The sequence below is a fragment of the Culicoides brevitarsis genome, chromosome 3 (genome assembly GCF_036172545.1).
Source record: "Culicoides brevitarsis isolate CSIRO-B50_1 chromosome 3, AGI_CSIRO_Cbre_v1, whole genome shotgun sequence".
NCBI classification, from domain to species: Eukaryota; Metazoa; Arthropoda; class Insecta; order Diptera; family Ceratopogonidae; genus Culicoides; species Culicoides brevitarsis.
This window is the reverse complement of record NC_087087.1, coordinates 6676829-6687396: the sequence shown is the minus strand read 5'-3', so window position 1 is coordinate 6687396 and position 10568 is coordinate 6676829. Positions and strand designations below refer to the sequence as shown.

At 28.8% G+C, this 10568-nt stretch overlaps 3 protein-coding genes across 3 annotated transcripts; 1 reads left to right on the top strand and 2 right to left on the bottom strand.

Moving 5' to 3' along the window:
- Window positions 1–476: 476 nt before the first annotated feature.
- LOC134836071 (abasic site processing protein HMCES) lies at window positions 477–5250 on the bottom strand. Its single transcript, XM_063851251.1, has 2 exons — window positions 5132–5250; window positions 477–1558 (listed from the first exon to the last, which is right to left on the bottom strand). Exons 1-2 carry the CDS (start codon window positions 5149–5151, stop codon window positions 502–504), a joined length of 1077 nt encoding a protein of 358 aa, XP_063707321.1. The 5' UTR covers window positions 5152–5250; the 3' UTR covers window positions 477–501.
- A 20-nt stretch (window positions 5251–5270) lies between these two features.
- Window positions 5271–7555, top strand: LOC134836070 (translation initiation factor eIF2B subunit alpha). The gene is made up of 3 exons (XM_063851250.1): window positions 5271–5393; window positions 5454–6196; window positions 7375–7555. The coding sequence occupies exons 1-3, from the start codon at window positions 5369–5371 to the stop codon at window positions 7513–7515; spliced, it is 909 nt and encodes a 302-aa protein (XP_063707320.1). The 5' UTR covers window positions 5271–5368; the 3' UTR covers window positions 7516–7555.
- Window positions 7520–10510, bottom strand: LOC134836068 (phenylalanine--tRNA ligase alpha subunit). Its single transcript, XM_063851249.1, has 3 exons — window positions 10168–10510; window positions 9270–10103; window positions 7520–7946 (listed from the first exon to the last, which is right to left on the bottom strand). The coding sequence occupies exons 1-3, from the start codon at window positions 10447–10449 to the stop codon at window positions 7566–7568; spliced, it is 1497 nt and encodes a 498-aa protein (XP_063707319.1). The 5' UTR covers window positions 10450–10510; the 3' UTR covers window positions 7520–7565.
- Window positions 10511–10568: the final 58 nt, after the last annotated feature.

Below are 10568 nucleotides of genomic sequence, written 5' to 3'. Positions count from 1 at the left end.
AAGAAATTTGTTGATTTGTCAAAGAAATTTGTTCATTTTTATAGGAATTTTTTCCATTTTAAAACAAATTTGTTCATTTGAACCAAATTTGCAACTTTTCAAAGAAATTTGTTCATTTTTCAAAGAAATTTGTTCATTTTTAAAAGAAGTTTGTTTAATTTTCCAAAGAAATTTGCGCATTTTTGATAAAAATTTGTACTTTCTACTAAATTTGTTAATTTTTTAAAATAAAATTTGCAAAATTTTAGGGAAATTCGTCTATCCTTTAAAAAAATTTGTTCAATTCAGCAAAGAAATTTGTTAATTCTTGCCAAAGTTGGTAGATGTTTTGTAAAATTTGTTCATTTTCGACAAATTTTTAAAAAAATTTCTTAAATTTAGGTAAAAATTGATTGACTTTCTCTTCAAAAATTAATTTTTCTTTAAAATTTGTTAATTTTTTCAAAAGCAAGAACTAAAACAATCCACAATAATTTTTTGTATATAAAATTAAAATAAAATTTATTCAATTTTGGTTCTTTTTGTGTCTTTACTGCTATTTCCTTCATCACTCGATCGTTTTTTGTTGCCTTTTGGTGAAATTTTTTCCTTTTTCACTGAAATTTCTTCATTTTTTGATGAATTTCCTTCCTTCTTTGGAGATATTTTCTCTTTTTTCGGCGAAACAAGTTCCTCCTTGAATGAAATTTGTTCATTTTTCACCTCATTCTTCGTATTTTTTGTCAACCATTGTTGCATCATCTTACTTTTCGGGACTTTTTCTTCACTCAAAGGCTTATTACACTCCGCTGACTTGTTCCGCGAGTTATTTACCGTCTTTGAAACCTGATACCATTCCAAATTTCTCGGTTGTGTCAACAATTTCAAGGCTTCCGTGTCACTAACTCTCCGAAAATCCAACCAATCATCGACTTGTTGCTGCGTTTCGAGGACCGCGGGCGTTCTGTGATGCAACCAAGCCAGAGTTTTGTCCGATTCGAAGGTTATCACGGTATAATTGTACATCGTGTCGCCATTCTCGTCGTACCAAACGTCAAATAATCCGGCACACATGAAGAGTTTTAGTCTTTTAACGTCGTTCCAAGTTGATTTGTCTTCCATTTTGACGCCTTTTTCTTGCGGAAAGAAGATGTAAAAAACTTTTCGTTCGGATGACTTGACATTCGTCACGGTTTGCCACTCGTAAAATCCTTCGCAGAGCACGACGCAGCGCTGACCAGCTTTTAAGAGAGGTTTGTAGATGCGAGATTCAAGAAGTCCTTCGAGGCGGCAATTGTTCGTCGTTAATCCGTGTTTGCGGTAATCGCCTTTGTGATAACGCGGAATGATGCCCCAAAGCATGGGAACGACAACGGGTTGGAATTCTTCGGATTTTTCGTTTTCATCGAGAAAATGATCGCCGGAAACGAGTACGGGAGTGATATCTTGCGGCGTCGTGTTGTAGCCTTTGTTGTCGATGTGACCTTCGTAACGACGCCCGAGATTCGGTTCAGAACGCCATTCAAGCTTTTGGTCTGTTTTGCTGCAGGCTTCACAGATTTCATCGGGAGAAAGAGTTCTAAAAATAAAAAATTTTGAATTTTTTTCAGTTTCAATTTTTTAGCAGTTTTGAGTTAGAAAATGATTAAAAATGATAAATTAGAGCTCTCTGACAAATTTTTATCCATTTGGAGCAAGATTTGACAAAAATTGCTTTGACACAGTTTTTGACACAGTTTTTTTGTTCTTGATTTAGTTTTCAAAACAAAACTATGTCAAAGGAAAAATTTTTTTTCAGTTTCAATTTTTTAGCAGTTTTGAGTTAAAAAATGATTAAAAATGATAAATTAGAGCTCTCTGACAAATTTTTATCCATTTGGAGCAAAATTTGACAAAAAATGCTTTGACACAGTTTTTTTGCTCTTGATTTAGTTTTTAAAACAAAACTATGTCAAAGGAAAAATTTTTTTTCACTTTCAATTTTTTGGCAGTTTTGAGTTAAAAAATAATTAAAAATGATAAATTAGAGCCCCCTGATAAATTTTTATCCATTTGGAGCAAAATTTGACAAAAAATGCTTTGACCCAGGCGGGATTACAAAAAATTCATAACCATTATGAATCATAAAAGTACCAATTCATGTACAAATATGCGTTCATATCGTTCATGAACGTTCATAACGTTCATAAATGGTAATAATTGATTCATAATATTCATAATTGTTCATAATTTTTCTAAATAAATTATGAATTCATGAAGGATGGATTTTATAAAAATTTTGTTTTTAGTGAAAAATTTTAAAATATAATTAATTTTTAGTCGAAAACATGTTTCAAATGAAATAAAAAATTATTTTTCAAAATTTAGATAGATTTGGATGAATTTTGAATTTTCGATTGTGAAAATCATTAGTCGTTTTCTGTTTTTTGAAAGTTTTTTGAGATACCTACTTTTTTAAAATTACATGAAAAATTTCATAAAAATGTTTAGCATTTTGAGTTTATTTACAAAAAATTAATCTTTATTTATTTTAGCGAATATTAAAATTTTAGAATTTTAAAAACTCTTAAATTAGAATTGTATGCTTAATGTAATTTTAGTCTAAAATTTTTAGAAATTCGAGCAACTCCCAACAATAAATTTTAAATATTTGATCATACGGGAGCAAGTATTCCAAAAATTAAAAAAAAATAAATCTAAAATTTATTAATTTTCATAATTTATAAAAGTTCTGAATTATTTTTATTTCCGAATGTCATATTTTACATTGAAAATTATATTGCACTATTGATGAATCACACGAAAATTATGAATTATGAAAATTATGAACGTTCATAATTCTCTCGTATACACGTACAAATTTACGTACACGCTGTAGCGTTCATAATGCATTCATATTCAAAATTCGGTTATGAACGTTATTACCGTGGTAATATGAATTCATGAGTAATTTTCCTGATTCATAACTGAAACGATCTCGCCTGGGCTTTGACACAGTTTTTGACACAGTTTTTTTGCTCTTGATTTAGTTTTTAAAACAAAACTATGTCAAAGGAAAAATTTTTTTTCAGTTTCAATTTTTTAGCAGTTTTGAGTTAAAAAATGATTAAAAATGATAAATTAGAGCCCTCTGATAAATTTTTATCCATTTGGAGCAAAATTTGACAAAAAATGCTTTGACACAGTTTTTGACACAGTTTTTTTGCTCTTGATTTAGTTTTTAAAACAAAACTATGTCAAAGGAAAAATTTTTTTTCAGTTTCAATTTTTTAGCAGTTTTGAGTTAAAAAATGATTAAAAATGATAAATTAGAGCCCTCTGATAAATTTTTATCCATTTGGAGCAAAATTTGACAAAAAATGCTTTGACACAGTTTTTGACACAGTTTTTTTGTTCTTGATTTAGTTTTTAAAACAAAACTATGTCAAAGGAAAAATTTTTTTTCAGTTTCAATTTTTTAGCAGTTTTGAGTTAAAAAATGATTAAAAATGATAAATTAGAGCCCTCTGATAAATTTTTATCCATTTGGAGCAAAATTTGACAAAAAATGCTTTGACACAGTTTTTGACACAGTTTTTTTGCTCTTGATTTAGTTTTTAAAACAAAACTATGTCAAAGGAAAAATTTTTTTTCAGTTTCAATTTTTTAGCAGTTTTGAGTTAAAAAATGATTAAAAATGATAAATTAGAGCCCTCTGATAAATTTTTATCCATTTGGAGCAAAATTTGACAAAAAATGCTTTGACACAGTTTTTGACACAGTTTTTTTTTGTTCTTGATTTAGTTTTCAAAACAAAACTATGTCAAAGGAAAAATTTTTTTTCAGTTTCAATTTTTTAGCAGTTTTGAGTTAAAAAATGATTAAAAATGATAAATTAGAGCCCTCTGACAAATTTTTATCCATTTAGAGCAAGATTTGACAAAAATTGCTTTGACACAGTTTTTGACACAGTTTTTTTGCTCTTGATTTAGTTTTCAAAACAAAACTATGTCAAAGGAAAAATTTTTTTTCAGTTTCAATTTTTTAGCAGTTTTGAGTTAAAAAATGATTAAAAATGATAAATTTTTATCCATTTGGAGCAAGATTTGACAAAAAATGCTTTGACACAGTTTTTTTGCTTTGAAAACACAGTTTTCATCAAATTTTGAGTTAAAAAATGATTAAAAATGAAATTCACATTTTTTAAAAAGGAAAAATTTTTTTTCTTTTTATCCATTTAGAGTTCAAAACAAGTTTTTTGACACAGTTTTTTTGTTCTTGATTTAGTTTTCAAAACAAAACTATGTCAAAGGAAAAAAATTTTTTCAGTTTCAATTTTTTAGCAGTTTTGAGTTAAAAAATGATTAAAAATGATAAATTAGAGCCCTCTGACAAATTTTTATCCATTTAGAGCAAGATTTGACAAAAATTGCTTTGACACAGTTTTTGACATAGTTTTTTTGCTCTTGATTTAGTTTTCAAAACAAAACTATGTCAAAGGAAAAATTTTTTTTCAGTTTCAATTTTTTAGCAGTTTTGAGTTAAAAAATGATTAAAAATGATAAATTAGAGCCCCCTGATAAATTTTTATCCATTTGGAGCAAAATTTGACAAAATTTGCTTTGACACAGTTTTTGACACAATTTTTTGCTCTTGATTTAGTTTTTAAAACAAAACTATGTCAAAGGAAAAATTTTTTTTCAGTTTCAATTTTTTAGCAGTTTTGAGTTAAAAAATGATTAAAAATGATAAATTAGAGCCCCCTGACAAATTTTTATCCATTTGGAGCAAAATTTGACAAAATTTGCTTTGACACAGTTTTTGACACAGTTTTTTGCTCTTGATTTAGTTTTTAAAACAAAACTATGTCAAAGGAAAATTTTTTTTTTCAGTTTCAATTTTTTAGCAGTTTTGAGTTAAAAAATGATTAAAAATGATAAATTAGAGCCCCCTGATCAATTTATTACTTTTTGATTTACATATTTTTTTTCAAATTTGTTAATATATATTATTTATTTTTTAAATTATTTAATGATTTATTTATTTAATTCTTTTAAAAATTAATTTAATTATTTTTGTTTATATTTTCTTCGTAACTTTTTTCTTTATATTTTATAATTTTTTAACCATATTTTTTTTAAACTTTCAAAAAAAACTAATTTTTAATACTTACAAGCACGTTCTCCCACACATAATTGCCTTAAAAAATCATAAAAACCCCTAAAAATTCCAAAATTAATCAAAAAACTCCCGAAAAAATGCAAAAACGAAAAAAACTATTGCGCTTCAATTTGACGTTTAATTCAAAACACATTTGACGGATGCAAACGTAAACAAACTTTCATCAAATTTCGTCAGAAATTCACATTTTCTTACCTGAAATCCACAAAATCTCCTTAATTTCGTCAAAATGAGGGATTCTGCAGGCAAATTTGGTAATTCTCATAAATTTTTTTTTCCAAAATCATCAAAAATTAAATAATTTCCCGTTTTAGAGGCCCAAAAAAGTTTCCTAAAAATGCTGGATCAAGACCAAAATTTGTCTGTCGGCATCGCGGCGATCAAAACGCTCCTCCTGATGTTGGAAAACAACAAATTCGACACAATCCAAGAGCTTCATTCGGAAATTCAGTCCACAGTGACGTCTCTGAAAGCCACAGACAAGCCAATCACGGCGATTGTGTCGGGCAGCGAGCTGTTTTCGCGTTTCATCACGCTCGGCAAGTTCGACGACAAAACCATGGACGAGTGTCAGGCGATTATGGTGCAACGAGGCAAGGTTTTTCTCGCCCGTCTGTTGGAATGTCGCAAAGCAATCGCCCAACAAGGATCGCAATTCATCACGGATGGATGTCGGGTATTGACTCATTCGCGATCACGAGTTGTGCTTGAAACGCTCATCATGGCAGCGCAAGCGAACAAGAGATTTCACGTTTATGTGACGAAAAGTGTGCCGGACAACGGCGGAGAGCAAACTTTTCAGGAATTGACGAAAGCGGGGATTAATTGCACGCTGATTTTGGATTCGGCGATCGGTTATATCATGGAGTCAGTCGATATGGTGCTCGTTGGGGCGGAAGGAGTTGTCGAAAGCGGCGGAATTATCAATCGAATTGGGACTTATACGATGGCGTTGTGTGCGCGGGAGATGAAAAAGCCCTTTTATGTGCTGACGGAGAGTTTTAAGTTTACGAGATTGTATCCGTTGAATCAGAGGGACATCCCCAATGACTATAAAGTAAGTTTTCTTTAAGAGTAGTTTTTGAAAATTGTTGGGATTTGTGAAAATGAGGTTCTCAAATTTTGATAAAAGTGTTTTTAAATTAATTTTTCGCATTTTTTTGAAATTCTAATTAAAAGTTTTAATTTTTTTGAATTTTATTTAATTAATTTATTTAACAAATAATTTCAAATATATTTAAAATTTTTTTTTTTGTCGAAAAAATTTAAATAATTTTTTTTTATTATCAATATCAATATTGATCAATTGAATAGTCATGAAAAAAAAATTTTTTTTTAAATTCTTACAAAAAAAAAATAAATAAATATTTTTATTTAATTAAATTAATTATTAATTAAATTTAATTAAATAAAATTGCTTCAATAAGACATTGAAATTTAGATGAAGTCACGTGACCAACATGAATTTCTTTAAATTTTTATTTTGGAAAATTAAACAAATATGATTTGGATGAGTTTCATATCAAGATTAAATAATTTATAAAAAAAACTTTTCAAGCAAAATTTTAAAAATTCTTTTAAAAAATAAATAATGAATTTTTTAACCACGTGGTTAATTTTTTTTTATATTTTTAAAAATTATATTTTATATAATTTTTCGTTATCTGATTTTCAATAGATAAAAATTTGATTTATTTTGATTTGAAAATTATAATAAATTAAATTAAGATGATTTTAAAAAAAGTTAAAGAAAATTTTGGACCACGTGGTTTGAAATTTGTCTTTGTAATTTTTTAAATTGAAATTTAGCTTTTTTTCTGATTTTTTTTTTTGTTTAAAATTTGTAGAAAACTTTTGACAAAATTTATAAAGTTTTACAATTAAAATTTTTTTTGAAAGTAATTTTCCAAAAGTAAAATTTGTTTAAAGAGATTCAAATTTTAAACCACGTGGTTTGCGAATTTTTAAATTTTCCTTAATTTTTTTGAATCTATCTATCTCTCTATGTTATGCTATATTATGATGGCATAAAATTTGGTTTAAAATTTTTTCAAAAAATAATGAGCTTCTAACTAAATTAAAAATTTAAAAGTTTGAAAAATGTTTAAAAAAAATAATTGTTTTTTGCAATTTTTTGATAAAATTGAAGAACCTCAAAAGTCTGCAATATTTCAAAATTTTACCCTTAATTCAATATTTTCTATCAAAAACTAACAAAATTTAACTTTTTTTCAGTTCTGCAAATCAGACGACATCGCACGAGCCCATCCCTTAGTCGATTACACGCCTCCCGCTTATATCACGCTAATTTTTACGGATTTAGGAATTCTCACGCCATCCGCTGTCAGTGACGAGCTCATCAAATTATATTTGTAAAAAACAAAGTAAAAAAAAAAACTTGTTAATAAACTTTTTATTCGCTCATTTTAATCCTTATCGAGTCGACAAATCGGGTTTGCTTGAACCATTTTGAGATCAACTTTCGGTCCAACCAAATCGCGAATATTATCGAGGCCGTATTTCACCATTGTGGGTCTCTCCAAAGACAAGCCCCATCCGAGCACGTTAACGCCTTCGGGAATTCCAAAAGGTCGCAACATTTCGGGACGGAACATGCCCGAATTGCCAATTTCCATCCATTTTTTCAAGCCCGGATGAAAGACGAAAATTTCCATACTTGGCTCGGTGTAGGGATTGTAAGCTGGTTTGAACTCCAAATCTGTGATATTGAGTTTACGGAAGAATTCGTACAAAATGCCAATTAGGTTGCTGAGGCTTATTCCTCGACCAGCGACGATTCCTTCGACCTAAAATAAAGAATTTTTGGGTTAAAATTGATTTTTTTTTTATTTAAAAATTTTATTTTTGAAAATTTTCTTTTTAAAATTTAAATTTATTTTTTTTTAATTTTCATAATCTAATGGTTTGACAGTTCAAAAAATGGAAAAAAAAATTTTTTTTTTTGATAATTTTTAACATAAAATTTAATTCTTTTAAATATTTTTTTAAACCTTTTACTTTTTAATTTTTAAAACTTTTACTTTTTAATTTTTAAAACTTTTTTTTTAATTTTTAAAAAAAATTTCTAAAAATTTTCAAAATTTTTTTTTATAAAATTTTTCAAAAAAAAAAAATTTCAAATTTTTATAATTTTTTTTCCACAAAAGTAAATTTTTTATATAATTTCAATAATTTTTTTCAATTAATTAATTTGCATAAAAATTTCATTTTCAGCTTTTTATACGTCAAAAAATTGAAATTTTTCAAAAATTTTGACATCTGTCATATTTTTTTACGTCAATTTAAATGTCAACTTGTTCAGAATTTTCATAAAATTTCTAAAAAATCTTCAAAAAAGACTTAAAAATTTTCAAAAATAAGATTTAAGTTGCTCAATAAGTATTATTTTCTGAATTTTTGACAGCTGTTAGTTTTGAACTGTCAAATATGGTTGAAAAATATAAAAATTTTTGAAATTTTAAATTTAAGAGCAAAAAAATTAAAAAAAATATTCAAAAATTTCATTATTTTTGGCTTAAAAATAAAAATTTAATGAAAATTTTGACAGCTGTCACTTTTCACGAATCGTATTTTTTTTATTATAAAAAATGTTGTAAAAAATGATAATTTTTGTTAAAAAATATTCAGAAATGATATTAAAATTTCCTAAAATATAATTTTAAACTATTAAAAATTAATTTTGAGTTAAATTTTTGACAGCTGTCATTTTTGAACTGTCAAATTAGGTTAAAATATTTTAAAATTTTTGAAATATTTTTTTAATTTTAGAATAAAATAACACAAAAAAATGTTTTAAAGCAATTAGAATTCGCTCAAAAATAAGAAATTTGTAAAAATTTTGACATCTGTCATAATTTCAAATGTCAAAATTTTTATCAAAATGAGTTTTTGAAAGCTTTTTCCGTTGAAAACTTATTTTTTTTTTATTTTTTAAAGTAAATTTCATGATTTCTGTATCAAAATTTTTTTCTAATTTTAATTTTTTGACAAACTTTTATCAAAAATTGACAGAAAAGTTTCTAAAAAAAATTTTTTTCCGAAATATTTTCTAAAATTTATCAAATTGAAATTAAAATTTTAATAATTTTCGAAATTTAAATTCAACTTACTTGATGAAACTCCGCCAAATGCGTCGCATCGAGCGTCTCATTCCTGAAAACCTTATCAATACTGAAGAATTTCGCCGGTTTATCGCCTTGTCCGCTCTGCGCCAACTTATACAACATCCTCGCCGTCACCGCTGTCGTATGCGTTCGCAACAAATTCTTCTGTGCCTCTTCCAACTTCCAATCGTATCCGTACCCGATCGAGCCATAACCGCCCTTCGAGTGAATTTCCCGCACTTTTTCCACATAATCGACCGGAAACTTGTACGATTTCTCCGGATTACTCACGAAAAACGTATCTTGCGCATCTCTCGCCGGATGTTGTTGCGGCTGAAACAACGCATCAAAATTCCAAAAGGACGATTCAACGTACATATTCGTCGGCATCTCAATGAAACCCATTTCGAGAAAAATTTGTCGAAATTCCGAACGAACTTTCATCAACGGATGGAGATGTCCACGTTCTGGCGGCGCTCCCAAGGCATCAAAATTGTACGGTTTGAACGAAAGTTCCTTCCATAAGTCACCGGCGAGCATCTCGACGGTCAAATCTGTCTCAAGTTTCTTCAATTTCGTGGAAAACTCAGCGCCTTTCGTCAAAATGTAACTTTTTGTCGTAATTTCTTGCATCAATTTACGTTTTTTGAACTCTTGTTTCACATTTTCAGGCACACTGCTGTCGCCGCTTCCCTTTAAAATGGCTTGCAAGTACTTTTGGGTTTGATCCTCGATCTTATCGACCTTTTTCTTAACAACTGGAGCTCCTCCGGACTTGTCAAATTCGATCCAACCGTTCGCCACAGCCTTGCTAATGCCAATTTTCGCATTCGGCGACGTCTAAAATTGATTAAAAATTTATTGCATCATCAATTTTGCGATAAAAATTTGTGAAAAAAGTTACTTTCATGAGTTCCGCTTGAGGAATTCCGCCCGCAGGAATCGCCCGGAAGACGACAGCTTCATGACTTCCGTTGGCAGCCACTTCCTGACCCTCCTTCGTGAGTTCCCATGACTTTCTTGAGGTAATTTCGCTGTTGATGAGGTTTCCATGGGCTTCGATCGATTTAACAGCGCCGACTATTTTTTGATGATCCACGGAAAAATGCGTCGCCAGGTCTAAAGTGTCGACTTTTCCGTGTTTTTCCACGTATTCGAGGACTTGTTCGTGCAATTGAGTGTCCATTTCAGTGATTTTGCTCCAAAAAATGGAATCGCCGCTGTCACGTTGTCAAATTTTGTTTTGATTGTCAATGGGCCCGATGCGAAATCAAGTGTCAGCTGTCAACCCGAGGCACATTTCAT